Below are 24,308 nucleotides of genomic sequence, written 5' to 3'. Positions count from 1 at the left end.
CTCCATAATTTTAGATACGTTTAGCTTCTTGTGTAACATGATTACTATACATAACTCGACATTTCAAGTGCATCAATTGACAATGATAAAAATTAGAACAAGCTTGAATACAATTTAACAATAAAACCCTATGCAAGCTTAATAAGTCCCACCATGTTAACAGCGCCTTTGGGGTGTTCATAGGATTGCAAGCTTACTCTATTACCACAAGAGCTATGTCTCTAAAATATGCAATCAAAGGTATACATTTTCATCAAAGATATTTTTGGTGGGGAAGTGAAAGCCCTCAAGCATATGCTCTATTAAAAGTTGCTTTACAACTGGCTAATTTTGTACATGCCCCTCTTATAGGAGAAGTGAGGATTTTCCAGCCCAGATACAGTGGCAAAGTCAATACTTAGAGAAGTTCCTTTTTCTGGATCACAACTATCAGAATCCTCCAGCCAGCATGCAGTTCAACAAAAGGAACTTTTCCAAGTTCAGTGCAACTTAAAATTTAACTCAAAACAGGGGAGGAAGGAGGAAACTGCAGTGCTCAAGAGGAGGATGGAGCACGAGTCAAAGGTCTGTTCCAGCAACTGCATCATCTACTTAGCACTACTTCACAATTGGGTGTAACTAAGCCATTCAAATCTAGCTGAATCATTTCTCTTTCAATGGTTCAAAAACTTGATATTCTCTCAATACAGTATTTGCTACTGCTGAGCACACCAAGAGGTATTCCTGCAAGGCTTGAGAGGACATTGGCCAACGTCTAAATGGGCAATGTGTATCTGCATCAATATACAATACATCAAGCCCATGCGAAAAAATGAAAGTTTTGGGGTTTTTTTTAATGTTGATGGGGAACTACATCCCACTTGGGACAGCTAGGTGTTGTGGCTGACTAGTTGTTTGCAACTGGAGTAAGATTAGGGGTGGATTTTGCTCAGAATGAAGCTTACTTCATACATTTCTTTTTGAGATGGTAAAATCAATTGATTACTTATATATATAATGTCCCACATGGGGGTCAGTTTGAAGAAGGACTTCCTTATAACACAAAGAAATCAGAATTAAAGCATTATTGATAAGAACTCTAAAATCTCTCCATGTTAAACAGACAAACGTGTTGCTCCCATGGGGAACAAGGTGTGGGCAGGCATCAGGGAATGGGCACCTGCTACATATCTGGAAGTATAAGGTTTAATTTTCTACATTTCTACTATAAAAAAGAAAAAGAAAAAAATTAGGCCTGCCACATTGCAAGCTCAGCACGGCTGGCCAAGATGTGCCACTATGACAAAATCATCACAGAGCATCTATTAAGATAGCCGCACTTTCGAATAAACTATGTTTGACACTTTGAAGGTTTAAATTGCTACCTAACAGCAATTGAGCATAAAGAGAAGTTTCTAAACATTTTAACCACAAACCAAGTGTGGTAATAATACAGAGCAATTTTCATAACATGTATAAAGCGATGCTTGTACTCAAAGTGACAAAAAGCAATTATGAGTAAAAGGAATATGAGTTTTTATTTAGAACATTATAAGATCAAGATCACACTGTGATATTCTTTACAAATGAAAACAAAATCCTCCATTATTCCAATAAAGTAGAAGGATATTTTACAAATGTAGCTGATATTTCCTCAAAAAAGCATTTTGCCTAGTTTGTAAGTAAGGACAGGTTTCCATCTGTAACAACCCTCATGAGGAACACTTCGGGTTTGATTCGCTGTTATCCTGATTTTCAAATAAGCTGATGAGTAACCAGATGTAATGGGTGTTCACGAAGTATCATTCTTGCATAAGCACCTGCACTATTGCTGTCATCCAGTCATCTCCACTTGATGGCAACCCTCTAAAAGATCCTGTCCTTAACAGTCATCCTCAGGTCTTGCTAACTCAAGGTCACGCCTTCCCTCATTCATCTCATACTCATCCTTCTTTTCACATTGCCTTCAATTTTTTTCCAGTGTTACTGTCTTTTCCAGTGAGTCTTGCCTTCTCTTGATATTCCCAAAGTATAATGGCCTCAGCTTAGTCATTTTAGCTCTTGCACTAGTACAAACTGACGTTCCATCAACTGTGAAAGCTTGGTGCTTGAAACAGCATGTTTTTCATTCATTGGCACAGACTGTTCCATTTATAGGTGTTCCTTCTAATCCTGCCTTCCTTGTACCATATCTCATGGCTGCCTCAAAAAATCTCAACACCCAGGAACAATTTGTATAGGCTACAAAGGAAAATGGAGGTGGAAGCCCCATTGCATTAGCCAACTGTTGTGTTTTTGAAGGGGAAACCACTAACTTTTATTTGCTCCGAGCTCTTTGTGCTCCACTGATGTGAAGACTTTACTGGGAAGAAACCATGACAGTGTTCAATAATGATGTCAAATATGTTTGCTGGGTAGAACACGGTTGTCTTAAGAACTTGATATGCATGTTTTCAAAGAAGCATTCATATTTAGTAATTTTGATGCTCTTGTCAACATGGACATGACTATGCTCAGCACAGCCACACCTATAGCCTCTTCAAAGCCCATATCTGACAGAGGGCCAAAGTACACATTACATAAAGTATATCATTAGAATCTAAAATCATGTCACTATTTCATAGGCATGATTCATGCAAACGTTTGTGTCTATGCCATCAACACCTGCAAGCAACACCTGCCTTTACCCCAGTTATTAGTCATGAAACAAACTAATTTGCCACACTATGGGAAATGTGGAAAAAAAAGTCATTGGTGTGACAATCAGATTATCTTTTGGCACTTAAGCAATCCCTTCTTTTAATGATGAGCTCTCTGTAATGCCCAATTTGGCCCTTGTAGGATAACTTGAATCATGGAATCTGTTTCAGGGCTGTTACATTGTCTTCACTGCTGCACCAGCACAACCATCACAGTATTGCATTGTGAAACGCAGCAACCTGACCTGTGACATCAGTCCCATTCAAGAGTTCAGTGTTCTCTGTGTGCATTTTCTTGTTCAGTACACCATATGGTTAGCTTTAGGAAACTAGCATTTTAGTGAAACAAAATCAAATATAGTGAAAGGTGCCAGGGAAATGTATTATCATTTCTGTCAAGGAACTATATGCACAATAAGGCTACAATTTATGAAGCATTAATTGAGAGTAAGAAGCCCCACTTGAACACAGGATGTAAGTTTTCAGCAAACATGTAGAAGACTGTGCAGTAGGGTTGCAATCCTGTACCGGCATACAGGATCCACTCAAGACTTTCATGCAAGTAAGACTGATCTAGAAACCTGACTTTTTCTTTTTCTAAAAAATAGTATCTTTTCCCTATATTATCCTTTCTAAATATGTTGAGATAGAACTATGGGATGTTTTACACTTCTCTCAGATTATACAGAAAAAGAGAAATGTCTGATGTACTGTTGGTCATCTGTTGCTGGAACAACAGACTGACGGGTGAAATCAGAGCTTAATCTGAATGCACTTTTCCTAGAACACAGCATGACAGCTCCTGTTTCTATGGACTGCTGATTTTATAAACCTTACATTTTATGGGATTAGAAACATAGTTTAGAAGATTATCTTCCATTATCCGATTAGGAAACAAGTTCATTTTCTCGTTAACCACAGAAAGGACCATAAACAGACATGCAGACATTGGCACAGAAAGAGGAAAGTCAGCTATATCCACATCAGTCCTGCTCAGAACCTCTAATGTTTTGCAGTTGCTGGAAATAGTGCATATTTGAAGAAATAATAGCTCATTAAATCACTAGCAAGTGGATAAGGAAGAAAGGGGAAAGCAAAGGAACACCCTATACAAATCTCACATCTTCATGGATTGCTCCAGCAGACAGACAGGTTTTAAAAAGGAAAGCTGGTAAGATCCTCTAAATCCAGTGACAAATCTGCATTCAGACTTGCTCATACTTTGGGTGAATTCAGTCACACCAACTAGATTTAAGTTGCTTGTGGCTGAGCCTGCATTTAAGCTCCTGTATTTACTGTTCTTTCAGTAAAATCCAGCTTCCAAAATCTATTTCTCTCTCCTTCTTCTTTTTTCTTTAGTTGCCCTGAGAGCCCTAATGATAAATATGGACAATCAAAGGTGGCCCTTTCCAGGGTTTTCAAGGGGGTTTTCTACTCCCTACATCCAGCAGCACTCTTGCACTGTGCATCCTGCCCAAGGTTATTCCATCTGGCCCTTTCTCCTGGGAAACATAGTGGGGAATTGAACTCCCAAACACAGACCCCACAGCTCAGTACCAAACTTACTGTGCTATCCAGCCAGCTTAAGAGCCCTATGAAGAGACATATAAGCCTATGTAAAAAAATCAAGGCTCAAAGCCATACTCAGAGAAGGATTCTCAGACTTGCAGACTAGCTTTGCATATGTAAGGGGCACTGGCTCCTAAGACATTGAGATGCCATTGTGCCAATGAATCAGAATTAGAAAGGTGCCTCACAGCCTCCGGAATACCTCCAGGACTGCCTGCTCCCAGATGAACCTGGTTATTTCTTAAGGTCCTCTGATACAGCCCCTCTTCCCACTTGCTGAGATCTTTTGAGTTGGAAGCAGAAAATGGACCTTTTCTTTAACTGACACCCTGTTTGTGAAATGCCCTCCCTTGTTCTAGATGACTAGTGCTAAGGCTTTTGTCCTTTCAGTATCAAATAATGACACGTAGGTTCATCCAGTCTTCTGTCTTGGCATTTTGGCATTTTATTGACCAAGCTTTATTGGAGTTTTATGGACTCTTTAGTCAATGTTATCATTTTCTGTGGTGTCTTCATTTTAAAGCAATATGTTTTATTATGCATTCCATGCAGATGAACAGAAAGAAAGAAAATATGCGCAGACTGATCCATGATGTGATTGGGTGGGAAGTAAAGTGGGAAGCGCTCTTGGCCAGGGTGGGAGAAAGAATGGAAGGGACTAATTTTTTTTCTAAAAACATGTTTGGCAGTACTCTGGTTTTGGGAAATTCCCCTTCCTGTTGATGCCAGGAAGGGGTTAACTCCAGGCTAACATAATTATATGTTCCAATCCTGTGAGTTTAACAAAAGAGTGGAGGTAGGGTCTTTGCAGCCAGCCTGTTCTAGGCAAGCCTAGACCCTCTCACATAACACCCTGTTTCAGCAGGACATCTAGTCCATAGTGCTTTCCAGGCCAGAAGAACCACTGGCAAAGAAGCACTTCCTTCCCATCCTAGCCCCTTCCAGTCAGCAGACCTGGAAGTCTGGAATGTTGTCTTATACCTATAATACTGCCAAAGGTAATAGGATGGAGGAAGGCAGAAAACACATTGGCAGTCAAATGTTACAACTATATACAGTATGTGTTTCTGTTATCTATTTTGTTAAGATAATTGTCCAAAAGTGTCGTGTCTAACATCGGCAGGCAATGGGGCAAGATAACTCCAATGGGGCAAGATAACTCTTGCATTTATCTTTTTACTATAATAATAATAATAATAATAATAATAATAATAATAATAATAATAATAATAATAATAATAATAATAATAATAATAATAATAATAATAATAATAATAATAATAATAATAATAATAATAATAATAGTGAACATCCATCTCTCTCTCTCTCTCTCTCTCTCTAATTTAATTTCAAATATTTAATTTCAAATATTTTTATCCCAGCTTTCCCCAAGGCTACTTACATCATTAAAAGATAGTGTTTAAGCTAACAACAGTGAGTATACTAAAAGCATCACATAAATCCTACACTAAAAAAATAAAAAAATACAGCTTTCTAGAACAAAAGAACCTCAGCATAGGAAAATGTAGAGAGAATAAAAAATTACTCTTTTTCTTTAATTACACCTTCCAGGATACCTACCGGCTGTACTGCTTGGGGTGTTCTCAGACTTGTAATTAAAATAATCAAACTTTTCCCACCTCTGGAAAAGCATGATAGGAAGTAACAATGTGCTTTTGTAGTACAGCATGATGTTGGTGGTTCTGAGCGTAAATATGTTTTTCATAACCCAGGGATTGGGAACTTGATGAAAGGTTAAAGCTGTTTTCTCTCCTGTTTCTTCCCCTAGTAACTGGGGATCATTTTGAGCACTTATTTTCTACACTGAGACGTGACATTGACATCATAGTTATTCCTGTGACTCATCTTATATGCCTGATGATGTAACCATAGAACTGGTAGGAGCTGATAATGTGAGTACAAAGACCCTTTTTTTCTTTGCTTATGTAAAGATCTTATATAATCTAGATACATGGTAGTTCCCACAGGCTGCCAGGACGGTACAACACCAGGTTGTAGATTGGGTGAGGCCTGTCATGTGTATATTATCCTATTTTTTTCCAGTGTTGACTAGTATTGGTTATTACTTACTAAAGTCTCTGAGTTCAGAATGTCTTTAAATTCGTTATAGTCACATACATGAATAACAAGAAACTGAACAGTTTGACAAAGCAACCTGCCCCCCCCCCATTAGATCCTGATTTATCCTACAATTTAAAAAGCAGTTTTGTTTTGTTATTTTGTTTTTAACCATCAGGATTTGTCCCAGCATAAAAAAACATGAGATTCTCAGATTGACCCTGAATATTTATGGGGGAGATGAGATTATTGTTGAAACACAGACAAACTGCAATAACCTGCAGCAGTGCAGCTGAAATTTAGACCCAACTCACAAAAAATATAAAAAAAGCAAAATGTGGCATAATGTGAAAAAGACTTTAGTCTCACTAGTGACCATTAAAGCTCTACTTGATATGTAACAGTGATATGAAACAGAAAGTACACCCTCTTTGAATTCTATGGTTTTACGTAATTAATGAGACAGTGTAATATGTCAAAGAGGGTGTGCTTTCTGTTTCACATGACAGTATCTGTAGATCTGTGGAGAGTTCAGTGCACAAGTCTTCAGCTGCATGTTTTGAGGCTAGGTAGAGGTTATATATATTATGAATCAACATGCCCTGTAAGTATGCAGAATAAATTCTGGATCTGAAGAAATTCCCATGGAAGCTAGAGTTTACATAGCAAACAAATAAGAGAAGCAGTGGCCCATATATAACTCAAAACTTCCAGTACAGAACATGCCAACTTACTGGGGGGCCTCTGGGTCCACCTGGTCCTTGTTCTCCCTGAGGTCCTTGTTCTCCCTGTATTCAGGATTATAAGAAGAGTTGAAAACCAAATTTGCATAAAATGCAAACACATTAGTAAAAATAAATGAATAAATAAAATAGGAAACTTGAGGCAGAAGGAATCTTACAGGTTTACCCGAATTTCCCATCAAGCCAGGTATCCCAGGAGAACCTGCATTACCCTTTTGAGAGAAAAAAGGAGAGAAAAGAGATTGGCCAGATTAGAACAGGTGCCATTATCAGCCCATTCCAGTAGAAATGCATAAAAACAAATACACAAAATTATATTTAACAGCATACATTAAATGTTTCGGGCACTTTTGATCTTTCACTTTGTTCCTTCTGTCCATCCTCTTATATCTGACTGCATCTTGGGATCAAATCAAACATTATAGTGAGCGCTTCATTAGAAGAAGAAAACTGTGCTTCAGTCATACAGTTTCCTCACAGTCTTGTGCCTGCACAACCAGAATGCAACTAGCTGGTATTTAACTCCTGATAACAAATCATAAAGCAAAGCAAGCTAATGGGAATACAATTAAGCAGTTTTTAATGCTTAAAGAACTGCAGCTTCTAATGACAAGTTCTCTGTAGTATCTAGGTTAGCCTTGGAGATCCTAAACGTACATTGACCGATTTTCAGCTGTCATTTTCACTCCTTGACTTTCTCCTGATAATCCTCTCATTTATCATCACTAATAACAATTCTAGAAAACTAGCTTTTCTTTTGCCATTTCTGAACCATTTTTAAATCCATGAATGGCCTAATAAACATATTATTTAATATTTATTCATTTGAAATATTTCTATGCCACTTTTCTCCCCCAAAGGACCCAAGGCAACTTCTATAATTAAAACAATAAAAGGTAAAACAGAAAGCAGACAAATATTTAAAAAGAATTAAACAAGTATTACGGTATATCAAAATGGTAACTAAGAGCAATATTAAAACACATTTAAAACAACAGAGCACAACAACCCATTAAAGAAACCCACTCAGACCATCAGTCATTAAAGCCTGCCTGAAGAGAAATGCCTTTGCCTGCCTATGGAAGGACAGCAAAGATGGGGTCATTTTTCCATTGCAAAAAATCATATACTTTCTTTCAAAGTCTTAAAACTTGGAAACCTCCAAATGCCAAGCACACTGGTAACATCTGTTAGCATTGTTATCCTTCTTTCCTCTTACACAGTCATGTTCTTTTAACTTTTCCTTATATATTGTACTATGATTCATGCCATATTTTTGTACACTGTCCCAAAACTTCCAGATGTGCCATTGCTTCTACATAGTACTGAATACATTTTTTTCTCAAATAATCATACTCCTACCTCTACCTTGCTCTCCAGCCTAAAACTGAGAACTCTTCAAAATCATCTTTTATATCTGTTTCTATTGATCTCTATATTTCACCTTTTCCACTAAATGAGTAAGATTTGTAGCTCAAGACAGAGCCTGAATCTGAGGGGGCATTCAAGAGTCAAGGAGAATAATGTGACTAAGGATTGGGATTTACACTCACTGTAAATGTTATGAGTGGTATTCAGATAATTGTAGTCCCTCTTGTTGAAATTTTGACTGCTTTTGACATAAGTACCAAAAAAAAGCACAGATTCAGAAGAAAGAACTATTTGTATCGAACATGCTTCTGAGATAATGGCAGTGATAATAGTCATAAAAATGTTCAAGAAATACACTCATAAAGGGAATCCACAAAGATTAAGAACAGTATGGTAGGGATATAGATTTTTGCTTATTTCATTCTCATAGGTAAATGTTTCCATCACATTTGGCAAGGTTAAAAAGTGTTTGTACTTTTTTACATTTCAGAAATTGTATTCGCGAAGGCTTTCACGGCTGGGATCTAATGGTTGTTGTGGGTTTTTCAGGCTCTTTGGCTGTGTTCTGAAGGTTGTTCTTCCTAACATTTTGCTAGTCTGAAGATGCCGGCCACAGAGACTGGCGAAACGTTAGGAAGAACAACCTTTAGAACACAGCCAAAGAGCCCGAAAAACCCACAACAACCATTTCAGGAATTATTGGTGAAAAATTCACAGAAGTGGATTTTGTGCAAAACAATCCCTTGTACTTTACACAAAAGCTTTGAATTTTGTGCAAAATGCAGTTTTTGCACAATATGTAAGGGAAGTTGTACAAGAAGCTGCAGTATTTGGGGAACTTCTTAATGATATTGCTGACAAAACATATGTCTTTTCTTTCTTATGATAAATGAGAAAATATCACATGAATACTGACAGAACTTCTCATCTGTCATTAAATAATATTTTCCCATTTAATGATAGATGAGAAAATAATCACAGAAATATTGACAGTGAACTTTGAGCTTTTTGTCAAAGCTAAGAAATATCATGAGTGTTCTTCATATGCTTACGATATAGTGGCTAGCATTTGGACCTTGTGGGCCTATTTTGAAAACACTCTTCAGGCGGTTTCTTGAGCAAATTATTCAATTTCATTTTTCTCTTTCCTGTATAACATACTTCACATAGTTTTTGTGCGGATAACATGGAACAATTTCTTATATGAAGTTGTTACTCCTTAAATTCTTTGAAGGAAGGTTCAAATACAAAATCCACGTGTAACAGGTTGGCATATTTTCCAAATGACTTAGATATGTTTACCTTTAGTCCAGCAACACCTTTCGCTCCAGGAGAGCCAGGTAAACCCTTTAAAAAAAGTAATTGCTTTAATAAATCCAATGAGAGTTGTCGTTTAACTTGCATTTGTGAGAAATGACAACTAAAATCTCATGAAACATTAAACTTTTAAAATTGAATGTCACTTGCGTTTTCACATTCGGTGTTCTCTATGCTAGACCTCGTGGCAGGTGGACCCACGTTCCAAGCTAATCTCCCATCTGAGCACCAGTCACACTCAACCCTGTTTTAGCACCCATCAAAGTTGCTTCACCCTATGCCTTCTAACCACAGCTTTAATCCCTGTAAATGCCTCCTCACTTGGTAAGATACTTGTCAAAAAAATTTTTTTTTTCTAATTTAGAATACATCCAGCTTCTGACATGTTTCCCCTTAGATTATGTTCTTCTTGGTTTTCAAGAGCATGGAAAAACCACAAAATATTCCAGATTGTGTACTCAGAAAAGAGTACATTGATGCATGCCACATGCTACTAAAAAAATCCTTGACAGCCATTTCAGTAGCTTCTTTGAATCACAGCTATAAAGAAGCCACTTGCACCAGCTTCTCTGAAGGCACATCTAATCAAATCCAGCTAACATAAAAGATTATCTTACTGACATCTAATCCTGCTTTCTATGCCTCCATTTTTAAAGATTCAAGTCTCCAAAGTTTCTCCCATCTTTTATTATTATTGACAAGCTCCTATGCCATTACAGAAAACATAGTCTCTCCTGAAACATTTCTGACTTCCACTTGACTTAACTATGAATTATATTTTTAAATGCTGAAGAAGACACTCACTGGTATTCCCTGAGCTCCTGCATCACCGGGAGGTCCTGGTTTTCCGGGTTCACCCTAAAAGAAAATGTATGCATGAATCCAGTGAAAATCATTGCTATGCAAACTGAATAGCAAATGGCTTGGCTCATATGGACCGATTTAGTCCACAGCCCCTTCCCTTCCCTTGACTTGGGCCTGGGCTGTGGTGGCTTTTGTACTTCATTAAGAAGTTTTATATCTTCATTAGCACAGTTACAGCAACAGGACTTACAAGATTTCCTCCCCGTCTGCACTCACACAAACCATGCTGCAACGTCACCATAGGAAGACCGTAGGAACCTATTGCCTTAAACTGACTTAGGCCATTGCACCTTACAGCCCAATACAATCAACTCTGATGGGTTCCATCAATTCTAAGTGTCAAACAGGAGTCTTCCCATTCACCATTACCTAGATATCCCTGGTGGTCTTCGATCTCAGAACTAACCAGGTTTGGCCTTAATTAAAGTCCAATACCAAATAACACTGGGTTTGTTCAGGATGGTGTAGTGATTAAAGAAGGAGTAGGAGAAGAAGCAGAGTGGCTTATTGAGATGGGTGACGAAGGGGACAACAGCTGTCCAGTAATAATATTGTGCACCTTGGTTTGTGCAAGTCTCACTTCTTTAATGGAGAGTGAATGGTACCTTGCACAACTTCCATAGCAGTGACTGGGGCTCACCTTTTACCATTCCTTCCCCATGAAGAAGGCCTAGGGACAAATCCTGAAGACTGGAGGGAGCGGCTATGACTGGTAAAGCCAAAAATAGCCCTATCCCTGCAAGGGAAATGAATGTTTGCAGGGAATCCAGTGAAGAGAAATAAATGGGCGGGAAGATTTATTCAAGGTGAGATCTGTATAGGAAATTCCTTCAGAATATGTGGGATGAGCAGCCATGTTAGCCTAGGAATTCTGAGTGTTGTTTCTAAGCTCTGGTGCTGCTGCCTCTGAATATAGGAGTGGCTTGCATTGGCAGAGCTGGGAGTAGGGAGGGAAAGTGAACTTCTGGCTGGAAAAGGCCAAGGGAATTAGTGGAGTGACTTAAAATGGTGGCTGGCACTTGCAACCTCCCAACCATTGTTGTTCTTGAATACAGACATCCCATTGATATAATATGGTGTACAATTAACAATCCTATGGATTTGTCCAATATGTACTTTCTCTCTGTGATTTTTCCCCTTCTCTAATCCATACAATCTCTTAATTTAGAAAACATGCATTAAAATGCCTGCTAAATTAACTTTTCAGTACCTTAGATCCTGGCATGGCAGGGATTCCATCACGGCCATCAATTCCAGGTAAGCCCTTGAAGAAAAGAAAACCTTACATAAAATGAAGGCACTGCAAAAGCAATACTTTTTCCTACAAAGCCTTTTTCCTAATCTTTCAAGACCACAAACATTATAGTGTAGTAATGCAAGTAATAGGTATTATTAACATTGTATTTACAATGACAATGCTATACATACACTTTCCCCTTTAGGTCCAGGAAGGCCAGTAACTCCTCTTGTACCTTGAGGACCCTGGGGGGGGGGGGGGGAGAGAAAAGAAGGGAGCAGAAAATGAGAAACAGAAAGCATGAAATGGATCCGACAGATTCCTGGATGGATGGACATGTGAGAAAGCAAGGCAGTGCCCCTCCCAAATAACATAATCCAGCGAATCAGAGGGTCAAACAAGAGAACACCTTTAAAACACCGTTACAAGAGATGCTCCTTCAAGTGGTGAAAAAGTTTGTCACTTTTCACCCAGTTATCTTTCATTTAACATGCTTTGTTTTACGACTGGTCATTGGAAAGATTCATCTGCAAATCTGATTTCTGAGGCGTGCATCCTTAAGGAAACCTCACTGAGTGAGAGAAAATCAGTTAATTGCAGGATATATAGAGAGTACAGCTTGGGGAGAGTGTCTCGGCCCCGTGGAGCCTCAATTGTGGGGTTCCACAGGGGTCGATTATCTCCCCAATGCTGTTTAATATCTTTATGAGGCCGCTGGGTGGGGTCATCAGGGGATGTGGAGCGTCGTGTCATCAGTATGCGGATGACACCCAGCTCTACATCTCCTTTACTCCAACTGCAGGTGATGCCGTCCTGTCCCTCCAGCGCTGCCTGGGGACCGTACTGGAATGGATGCAGGAGAACGGGCTGAGGCTGAACCCGGACAAGACGGAGGTCTTGAGGGTGGGTGCCCCCACTGTTGGTGGCTTGGGTGACTCCCTCTCGTTTGGGGGGGTGACTCTTGCCGCAAAGAATGGGGTTCGCAGTCTGGGGATCCACCTGGACCCGGCGCTCTCCATGGAGACTCAGGTGGCGTCCGTGGTCCGCACCGCCTTTTTTCATCTTTGGCGGATAGCCCGGCTGCGACCCTATCTCGATGTGGGGGCGCTCACCACCCTGGTCCATGCGCTCGTAATCTCAAGATTAGACCACTGTAACGCGCTCTACGTGGGGCTACCTTTGAGGCTGACGCGGAAACTCCAAGTGGTGCAGAATGCGGCGGCCAGACTCCTAAGTGGAGCTCGAAGATACCATCACATTTCTCCTATTCTGGCCGCGCTGCATTGGCTGCCCATTCGGTTCCGCGTTGACTTCAAAGTTCTGACGCTTACGTTTAAAGCCCTAAACGGTTTAGGGCCTCGATACTTGGCGGAACGCTTACTCCCACCCAGTTCTACCCGTGTCACCCGAGCGAGTCAGGAGGTGAGGCTGAGGAGCCTGACGCCGAGGGAGGCCCGGAAGGAAAAGACAAGAAACCGGGCCTTCTCGGCGGTGGCTCCTCGCCTCTGGAACAACTTACCTCCTGACATTCGCGCAGCTCCCTCGCTGGGTATTTTCAAGAAACAACTGAAAACATGGATGTTTAGGCAGGCCTTCCCCCTTTCTACCTAACACTTTCTTTTTCTGTTATAATATATCCCGTTTCTCGCCATCTTTGGGAAAAAATTTTTTTTATTCTATCTTAATTTATGTAAATTATTATTTGCGATGTGGTTTGTTATATGTTTCTTTTTTAAATGCATGTTGTAAGCCGCCTAGAGTGGTCACAATTGACTAGATAGGCGGGGTATAAATGAAATAAATAAATAAATAAATAAAATATATGTTTACTTTAATGTGTGTTTTGACTCAGAATTAAACAAAATTGCTCCAGTTTGATTTCTGCAACCTTTGGCAGATATTAGTTGACATAAACTGCAGTCCTCTACAGAAAAACATGGGAGCACTCCCAGGGAACACCACAGGATTGGCTTCCTAAGGAAACATATACAGAATGGGACTGGTAGTCTTGTGATATCAAAGGTATGTTACAATTTGGTCAATTATTAGAAGCTGGATTAAGAACTCACTCTCTCCCCCTTGGGACCCATCTCTCCCAGTGCACCTCTTTGTCCTTGATCGCCCTGCAAAAGAAACAGACACATGATTTGGCTACAGTAAATCCAAATGTAATTAAAAGGAATTAATCATGCAGTAGAAGACAGGAGGGCCTGGCGTGCTCTGGTCCATGGGGTCACGAAGAGTCGGACATGACTAAACGACTAAACACAACACAATCATGCAGAGGGACAGTAGGCAATCTCAGTTATGGGTGGCTATAATTTTGGGCTCACAGGAATCAGCAAATTATTAGCTTTGTATCTTTCTCATTACAGGGTGATTACCCACAGCATGTTACTGTGCCCAGGCACAAGGTCTGGGAATTACTGGAACGTATTGTGGAAGATAGGAGGGCCTGGCATGCTCTGTTTCATGGGGTCATGAAGAGTCGGACACGACTTCATGACTAAAAAACAACAAAATTGTTTTATAAATGACATCTAAGTTGCGATGTTTTACAAGTGAGAGCCAGAGCAGCTGGCCATATATGTTGTTGTTGTTATTGTCGTTGTCGTTGTCGTTGTCGTTGTCGTTGTTGTTATTATTATTATTATTATTATTATTATTATTATTATTATTATTAGATGTGCCTTCAGAGAAGCTGGTGCAAGTGGCTTCTTTATAGCTGTGATTCAAAGAAGCTACTGAAATGGCTGTCAAGGATTTTTTTAGTAGCATGTGGCATGCATCAATGTACTCTTTTCTGAGTACACAATCTGGAATATTTTGTGGTTTTTCCATGCTCTTGAAAACCAAGAAGAACATAATCTAAGGGGAAACATGTCAGAAGCTGGATGTATTCTAAATTATTGTGTGTTCAGTTGTTTAGTCGTATCCGACTCTTCGTGACCCCATGGACCAGAGCACGCCAGGCCCTCCTATCTTCCACTGCCTCCCGGAGTTGTGTCAAATTCATGTTGGTTGCTTCGATGACACTGTCCAACCATCTCATCCTCGGTCGTCCCCTTCTCCTCTTGCCTTCACACTTTCCCAACATTAAAGTCTTTTCCAAGGAGTCTTCTCTTCTCATGAGATGGCCAAAGTACTGGAGCCTCAGCTTCAGGATCTGTCCTTCCAATGAGCACTCGGGGTTGATTTCCTTTAGAATTGATAGGTTTGTTCTCTTTGCAGTCCAGGGAACTCTCAAGAGTCTCCTCCAGCACCACAATTCAAAGGCATCAATTCTTCGGTGGTCAGCTTTCTTTATGGTCCAGCTCTCACTTCCATACAACACTACAGGAAAAACCATAGCTTTGACTATTCGGACTTTTGTTGGCAAGGTGATGTCTCTGCTTTTTAAGATGCTGTCAAGGTTTGTCATTGCTTTCCTCTCAAGAAGCAGGTGTCTTTTAATTTCGGGGCTGCTGTCTCCATCTGCAGTGATCATGGAGCCCAAGAAAGTAAAATCTGTCACTGCCTCCATATCTTCCCCTTCTATTTCCCAGGAGGTGATGGGACCGGTGGCCATGATCTTAGTTTTTTTGATGTTGAGTTTCAGACCGTTTTTTGCACTCTCCTCTTTCACCCTCATTACAAGGTTCTTTAGTTCCTCCTCACTTTCTGCCATCAGAGTGGTATCATCTGCATATCGGAGATTGTTGATATTTCTTCCTGCAATCTTAATTCCAGTTTGGGATTCCTCCAGTCCAGCCTTCCGCATGATGTATTCTGCATATAAGTTAAATAAGCAGGGTGACAATATACAGCCTTGTCGTACTCCTTTCCCAATTTTGAACCAATCAGTTGTTCCATATCCAGTTCTAACTGTTGCTTCCTGTCCCACATATAGGTTTCTCAGGAGATGGATAAGGTGGTCAGGCACGCCCATTTCTTTTAGGACTTGCCATAGTTTGCTGTGGTCCACACAGTCAAAGGCTTTTGCATAGTCAGTGAAGCAGAAGTAGATGTTTTTCTGGAACTCTCTGGCTTTCTCCATAATCCAGCGCATGTTGGCAATTTGGTCTTGAGTTCCTCTGCCCCTTCGGAATCCCGCTTGTACTTCTGGGAGTTCTCGGTCCACATACTGCTGAAGCCTACCTTGTATGATTTTGAGCATAACCTTGCTGGCGTGTGAGATGAGTGCAATTGTCCGGTAGTTGGAGCATTATTTGGCACTGCCCTTCTTTGGTATTGGGATGTAGACTGATCTTTTCCAGTCCTCTGGCCACTGTTGAGTTTTCCAAACTTGTTGGCATATTGAATGTAGCACCTTAACAGCATCATCCTTTAAGATTTTAAATAGTTCAACTGGAATTATTATTATTATTATTGAACTACAATTCCCCAAAGGTGGCTCACGAGTCCTGGTTTGCAGGGGCATTTCTAGGGACAGGATCTGGCACCCTGAATAGGTTCAGTAAAGTTCAGAACAAAACATGGAGAAAATTCACTGCTGTCACAAACATAGGCCCAAATCCTCTTGCCTAGTCATGCTAGTGTAACACAAGTGGCATAGCTTGTGTTACACTAGTGATTTTTAAAAAGAAATTACCCTCAACAATATCTGTTGCATACTGAGCTGTGTGGCTTGGCATGCAAGTGATAATGTATATGCTGATTTCTTAACTTGGGCTAATTAGCCTCCAAAAGTTATAAAAGGATTTTAGCTGTAGCCTCATGCAGCTGTAGCCTCATACATCTCTATACCTCCCATAATCTCATAGCCAATATGGCCACTGGCCATGGGAATCTGAGAACTACTGTATAAGCGAAAAAACTAACTTCTCCCATTTCCATTTCTATCCTGTAGCTAAAAGCAGTCTAAGAGATCTTATTGGTTAAACAGATAAACTTACTGGTGCCCCAGGGAGGCCTTGAGGACCAGGATCTCCATCAGGACCTCGAGCACCCTAAATTGAATGAGGAGAGGGGGAAAAGAAAGGATTATCAGAACATTATATCTCACAACATTCTGTATATGTATTAACTTCCACTAGAGCCAATGAGGGAAACAGCAGCTTTATATTTGTCTCTATTTGGCTCTGAGTTCCAGTCCCCTAGATCTGAAATGAACAGCTGGAATCACTCTAATGCTGTTGCTATGACAGTAAAGCTACCCCTCATCCCCTGGGTTTGGCTCTCAGGCTGTCCTGCAGTGATAGTTTGCTTCACCGGGGTAGAGTTCTGACCTCTCTATCACACAGAGACTTGACCACAACCTTCTTCCATCAGAGCTTCAAATGTTAGGTTTTCAAACTAATTTGCTTTGGTTGAATACTAGAAATTGGATTGCTGTTAAAATTTAAAACTCATTGTGTTTCATTTCTTGAAACTATCTTGTTAATTTGTTAATCAGTTTATTATTTTTTATAACAGGGGGACTTCTATGGTTTCTTTCTCTTTTATCATCAGCTTCCTCAGAATGTCTCTTTTTGTCACTTTAAAAATTGCTTTCCTCAGGCAGATGCTTTTTCCAGATGAGCAGTAAACCCTCAAAATGTTATTTGGTTGAGATGATGCTGCCTGACATGTCTAAAAACTGTTAGGCTGGGGAAGGCTGTTTACTGTTAGATATAGCATCTCAACTACCACTCTCAGGCAAAGAGAAACCCACATAGCATGACAGAGACTAGCTGCATATGTTCTTTGCTTTAAGAAGACTATAATACATGTGCTAGCCCAATGGTTTGGAAATTTCCTCAGTGATACGTTAGGGAAAGACCAGCAAATCATCCCAGCATCAGAGACTCATTCTACCCCAAATGCCAACTTCTACAGGCATTTAACAAACTATTCACAGCTGAGTGAAACCTGTAGCATTCAGTTATATGATTGTCTCATGGATGTTGTGGATGATGGAAGAAATTAGTCACTATAACCTAAAGAGCTAGGGTCACCATCATTCTCAGGTTCCTCTGGGTTATTCTGGTATTTCTTGTCACAAATTCGAACAGATCATCCTGGTATTGGTGTTCACATATTGGGACAGTATTAGGTGCTGGATGTACTGGGATCCACTTGGTCAACCCAGTACTGCGCGCTCACACATAGCTGGAGTTGGTTTTGCCTTGCCTGCACAATTGCCCTTATGAAGTCACAGGATCCTGGCCCATGATGAGAACTCTGTCATATAACGCTCACTTTGGGAACTGAATAGAATGTTATAGATCCTTCTTTACACTATTAAGTACAGCTTCTGATTCTATAGCCTTCCTTCTGATACATAAGGAAAAACACTGATTTGGGAGGTAAGTAAGGCTAAAAATACAAGAAGTGTTTCCTTAACAAATTACATTCTAGTTTCTGTAACTTTACGGTGAAGGTGTCTATGTGGAAGTGGCCGAAGAATTATTGCCTCTGAGTACACAAGTGGTTCCTAACCTTGAACCACCAGATGTCCTCAGGCTACAGCTCCTAGAAACTTTGATCTTTGGCTCTTATGGTTTCTTCCTCCTGCTGCTGCAGTCTCCTCCAGCACCACTGGCGGGCTCAGCGACAGCAGCAGGAGGCAGACACTGAGGCAAAGGAGCAGCTGCATTCAGCAGCCTCTCACTGCTGCCCATTGACTGTTGCCGCCACCCCGCCGTCAGATCGCCTCCTCCAACAATTGTCTCCTTTGGGCAGGGGACAAGGCGGTGACATGAGCTGGAGGAGGTGATTTGGGCAGCGACAGCAGCAGCAGGAGGAGGCGGAGGTGCAGCTGCCGTGCTGGGCCGCCCCTCGCAGCTGCCCATTGACTGCTCCTCCGCCTCTGGCAAGGGTAAAAATTAGGGGGTCATCTTATACATTGGGGGGGCGTATACACGGAAAAATACAGTACATTTTTGTCTTCTAATATCATGTTCATGGCATTATACATTTTAGCTATCCATATTTGAGGCAGTAAATGCAGAATTGTGGGTACTTTATCTTTTAGATAAGCTAGGACACATAAAGATTCAGTGCTATAGAAATTCATCAAGAATATAGACCTATATCAACTACACACACAGTATTTTTTAAAAAGTAACAGTAATAGTAGATTTTACTGCTTTTTGTAAACTGACAGCAACACAAGTGAAACACAGCAAGACTTATCACTGTGTTAAAACAGTGTAGCCAAAAGCAAAGCCCACTGATCAATAAAAGAGGCAGAAACTTCCAGCAGTAAACAATTCTCCCCTAGATGCTTATCATTTTTTTAATCGGAGTAAAAGTCACTGTGTAAGTTTTAACCTTTTCCTCTGAGTCCTGTAACTGTTTCAATTTTACTTTAAAAATCTAACTTCTGAGCCATTGACAGTCTGTTGCAGCCAATCTTTAAACAACCCTCTAAAATGTGCATTTCCCATCTGTCCATTTTTAGCAAATTGGCTGAAATCCTGTTGTGCAATTATATGTCACATAAGGCGAAATGTCATTAGCCACAGTGGTGTTTTTTTTTTCTGGAAATTAAACATTTCTGATTACCCTCACAGAAGATTCCAAGGCTCCTTTGGGATCCCCTTCATCCTGGGGAAGCTGCTGGGATCCATGAGATGGAAGGAAAGTCTTTAATTATGGATATTCACCACTTCTAGGATGATGCATAGAACACCAAAGTATCTCAGGTTCCTTGCTTTTCTTTTTATAGAGTCCAACCATCATTCCCTAAAGCATTCTTTAGTCATTAGCATCTTTATCATGCCCACCAAAGTCTGACTGGAAATAAATCTTTTGGGATTTGTTCTACACCTTGCAGAATTAAATACTGAATAATATATCGCACAATGATAGACCTGTTGTAAATAAACAATGCTTTATTGTAGTTATTGAAATGAACAAATAAGGATCCAGTAAGAGCCTCATTAGCTTCTGCTAATTCACTGTTATTACAGACCTGTTAACGTAGGTAAGGAAACAGGAGCATCTCCGTATGTGATTGTATTGTGAACATAACCTTGCCTTCATATGCAGGCTTATTATCATTATGCTCTTTATATATATCACACACAGCTAAAGATGAGCACTTTTTAAGTCTTACTGACTTATTTGGGAGACTCAAGTACTGAATATGTTTCTGTGTTTTCTAATCTGCATTGAATCATGTCTATAGCAACCTACTTAAAGTGAGAACAGAGGCAAATCAAGAACTAAGGAATGTCTTTTCCCCATCCCATCCATGTCAACCTCCAATTTACCATTTGAATGGATTAATAAATGTGAGACTGAATTAAGCTTATCACACTCTACAGCTACTTCTGAACAGCATGTTCCATGGTAGATCTCCAAACACAGTAGCTGGCAAACGGACACATGAGTGGAATCAACATAACACAGAAGAAATACTCTCATATACATATCTCCAAAATGATTTGTCTCTGAATCTCAAAATGTGGCTCAGAAAACCTGCTCTCTCCATGTCTGCTACAAAATAAAAACCCGGAAAGATCTGTATACCCAAGAGAGTTGATGGGTTGAAATGCAACTCCTCATAAGAATATTCAGCTATTAAGCCATAGTCTGGATTTAAAGCATAAAATGAATGATTCTCATCAATTTAGGGGAGGAGCTATCGAGAAAAGATAGTTGCTTGTGACCAAAGTGGGTCTTTTCTACAATTTTAGGATATTACTCTCTCTCTCTCTCTCTCTCTCTCTCTCTCTCTCTCTCTCTCTCTCTCTCTCTCTCTCTCTTAAGCGACAAGCCATCCCCACTAGAAATGAAAGAAACAGGAACTGTATGTGGGAGTTTCTGGTCAAATACAGCTGCTAGAGACACATGCATGCAGCCCCAGCTGGGTACCCCGTGCAGAAATAAGCAGCTGATTAGATGAGAGAGGGGCAGGGACCTGGATTGATCCACCCATCACGCTCCAGTTCCCAAACATCTGCCACCTCGATTCATCCATGAAACAACTCACTTCCTAATAAAGGAGCACACAAATGTTTCTTTTACTCACTTTATCACCTTGGGGTCCCATTATGCCAGTTATACCTCTTAACCCTGAAGGTCCCTGAAATGGAAAATAGATTGTGTGTGATTTTTATGCACTTGATTCATCCGATATACAGTATGCTAGTTGTTATGTGATATATTTCCTTGCATTGCATGCTTTTTGAAAAGTGACTTAGTCAAGATTTCTTTTAATCATTAAACAATTAACAGAGTTTAAAGTAAACTTGGTATCAACACAATCAGACTCCTAGTTAGTGTTTTTTTTTATAGATTCCATACACATTTATTTATTATTTCAACTTCCATACTGCCTCAGTGTTATTACTTTCTGGGGGGTTCAAACATACAATAAATAATAGAATAAATGTAATAAATACAATAAAAATACAAAAGTACAATAGACCCTGTCACTAGCTAAAAACGATGAACCTACGTTTAAAAAGAACTACAAAAATCAAAACCTATTTTTGCATCATAGGTCAATATCCACTAGCAGAAGGTAGCTTTATATAATTCTGTCTTAATTAGCTTCCTAAAGACTGGCGGTGCTGCAGGTTAAACCGCAGAAGCCTCTGTGCTGCAAGGTCAGAAGACCTGCAATCGTAAGATCGAATTCACGCGACAGAGTGAGCCCCATCACTTCTCCCAGCTCCGGCCAACCTAGCAGTTCGAAAGCATGCAAAATGCAAAAATGCAAGTAGATAAATAGGTACCACCTCGGTGGGAAGGTAAATGGCGTTCCGTGTCTAGTCATGTTGGCCATGTGACCATGGAGGATTGTCTACGGACAAAATGCTAGCTCTATGGCTGGGAAACGGAGATGAGCACCGCCGCCTAGAGTCAGACACGACCGAACAAATTGTCAAGGGGAACCTTTACCTTTAAAGACTGAGAGGGATGGTGCCTGGCGGACATCTGTAGCAAGCTTATTCCAAAGGGAAGGGGTCACAACCAAGAATGCTCAGTTCCTAGTGTTGGCTTTTTTTTGGCCTCTTTGGGTGTCACAATTCTTAAAATCAAGGACTAGCAGGAGCAGATGAGACAAGCAGCTATTTTGTGGGAGAGACATTCTACTAAATATTAAGGTCCTAAACTGCTATGGTCTTTATAGATTATGACCAGCGTGTTAAATTGAGCACAGAAACAAAGAGGGAGCCAATGAAAGTGAGCCGAAACTGAGGATATATGTTCCTATCTGCTAGTACCTGTAATCAGTCTGGCCACCACATTTTGGATCTGCTAAAGTTTCCATACTGACTTCAAAGACAGCCCTACACAGACAAAGTTACAGTAGTCTATTTTAAAGATTACCAACACATGAGCCACTCTTGTGAGGCATTTCTTACTCAGATAGGGGCTCAGCTGGGCAATCAACTAAAGTGGATAAAAGGTACTCTTGGCTAAAGCACATTATCTGAGCCTCCGAAAAGAGAGCTGGGTCCGAGAGTATCCCCAGGCTTCCAACCTGATCCTCCAGGGGGAGTGTATGTCCACTGGTTCCAATGAGACTGTAGTTTATGGCCCCAAACAGCCTACCCTTTTCCCCTCCTGCTCTGGAGGTCCCTCAGTCCTTCCTGCTGGAGAAACGCATCCTTCCTCCTCCTCCCTCAACTCTTCAGGCACTCCGTTTCAACTTTAAATGATATTTTCATCTCTCCTGTCCAGTTGACAAAAGAGATTCTTGAAAATCAGTTGCATCCTTTGAATGAGCACTAAATGCTCAGATCCCCTACTATTCTGTTACTATCAATCAAGTTACACCTTTGAAAGGGTTTTTTGAAAAAACAAGTTTGTGGTCTGGGAATTACTGTCAACAAAACTAACCTGTGATGTGTGCTGCTCCCCAATGCCTCAAGAAACAAAAACAACAAATGGAAAATTAAAAGGAACTAGCTGAAATTGCCAGTAAGCCCCACTGAAAACAACATGACTTCAGTTACTCACAAATTACATCTTGCACTGCTATCAGTGTATATCAGATACATGGATAGGCACATATAGCTTTGATTATTTGTTAGCACCTGTACATGTTCAATAGATACGCTAGATGGAAAGAAACTAAAAAGTTAATTAAGAAGAAATATTTTACCGGAGGCCCTGGTGCTCCAATGTCACCTGTTCCTCCTTGATCACCTTCTTCTCCCTAAGTAAGTATAAAGCACAACAAATTAGCGCATAAACCACTCCATGTCTGTAAGACTCGGAAAGCAACATATGCATCACCTTGTAGGTATTTGCAATACATATACAATATTCATGAAGTTCTCTCATACACAGAAGTGATTACTGTGTAGGAAATGTCTTGTTTGGAGAAGACATTCATTTCAAATAAATTTGTACCAAGTTGAAGGAGAACAATGAATAGAATGTCAACAGTTCAGCTGTTGTTGTTGCTGTTGTTGTTGTTCAAAAATACCAGGAGCAGGCAATCAAAATTATGAAAACATTGACTGGTGTTACATAACAGATACAAGGTTTAACCAAAGACCTAAGTATCTGTTAAATATCGACGTAGTATAGATTCTGTTCCTAATATTGCCGGGCTTTGTAGCTCTGTTGATGTTGTGTCTAGAATCTGCAACTACTTATAAAATGGTGTGAAATTTCTTGATGTTGTTCCCAAAGCCCCGATGACAATGGGGAACAGTGAAATATGTTTCATCCACAAGTGTGTTGTATCAATTGCCAGATCTCTGTACAGTATTTTGTTAATTTTTCCAATTCTTTAGCTTCAACTCTGATATCCCCTGGAATTGAAATGTCAATTATCCAGACATTTTTTCATCCTATTACTACTATATCTGGTGTGTTATCTTCAAGGTATCTATCAGTTTGGATCCAGAAACCCCACATTTTCTGAGACCTTCTCTATCTGAAGTTCCCATGAATTTTTGGAGGGTGGCAAGTTATAATGTTTGCTTCTGTTGTTTTCAAAATATTCTCCATTTTCACCACCTTACATATTTTTTTCTACTTTATTTATTTATTTATTTATTTATTTATTTATTTATTTATTTATTTATTTATTTATTTATTTATTTATTTATTTATACCCCACCCATCTGGCCTAAAAGGCCACTCTAGGCGGCTTGTAGTAATATAATCATTTAGACTTCTTTTTTTCTCCTCTACTACCTACTGTATCTGCAGTAATCCATGGCACTTTTAATCTGTCCATGTCACTTTTGGGATGTAGTATGTGAAGCACATTCATTAGTTTCCATGTTTTTTCAATCCAGTTTTTCTGATTCATTTTGGGTCCAGTCTATTATTCCAGGTGGGTATCTAATTACTGGAACTGCCCATATGTTTATAGCTTTGATTGTATTTCCTCCATTCAATTTTGATTTTAAGATTTTCTGCAGTCTTTTGATGTGTTCCCTATCTGCCAGACCTTTAACATTTGCGTGCAGGATGTTACCTGCTTCTGATATTCCAAGGTATTTATATTTTCATCACTTGATGGCAATTTTATGATATCACCATTTTTAAACT

General features: G+C 39.9%; 1 protein-coding gene across 1 annotated transcript in view; it reads right to left on the bottom strand.

Annotated features, from left to right (window-relative positions):
* Positions 1–24,308, bottom strand: part of COL9A1 (collagen type IX alpha 1 chain) — a 100,992-nt gene that overhangs the window by 26,712 nt on the left and 49,972 nt on the right. Inside the window, exons 16-25 of the mRNA XM_078386115.1 lie at positions 22,903–22,956; positions 20,818–20,871; positions 16,754–16,807; positions 13,928–13,981; positions 12,050–12,103; positions 11,832–11,885; positions 10,562–10,615; positions 9,743–9,787; positions 7,228–7,281; positions 7,061–7,114 (exon numbers count right to left, since the gene is read on the bottom strand). Of these exons, the coding sequence (XP_078242241.1) occupies positions 7,061–7,114; positions 7,228–7,281; positions 9,743–9,787; positions 10,562–10,615; positions 11,832–11,885; positions 12,050–12,103; positions 13,928–13,981; positions 16,754–16,807; positions 20,818–20,871; positions 22,903–22,956 (531 nt within the window). The remainder of the gene's footprint in view (positions 1–7,060; positions 7,115–7,227; positions 7,282–9,742; positions 9,788–10,561; positions 10,616–11,831; positions 11,886–12,049; positions 12,104–13,927; positions 13,982–16,753; positions 16,808–20,817; positions 20,872–22,902; positions 22,957–24,308) is intronic.

Source organism: Pogona vitticeps, chromosome 1 (assembly GCF_051106095.1).
Source record: "Pogona vitticeps strain Pit_001003342236 chromosome 1, PviZW2.1, whole genome shotgun sequence".
NCBI lineage: Eukaryota > Metazoa > Chordata > Lepidosauria > Squamata > Agamidae > Pogona > Pogona vitticeps.
Note: the sequence above shows the minus strand (reverse complement) of the source record. Positions and strands in the feature narration are given on the sequence as shown.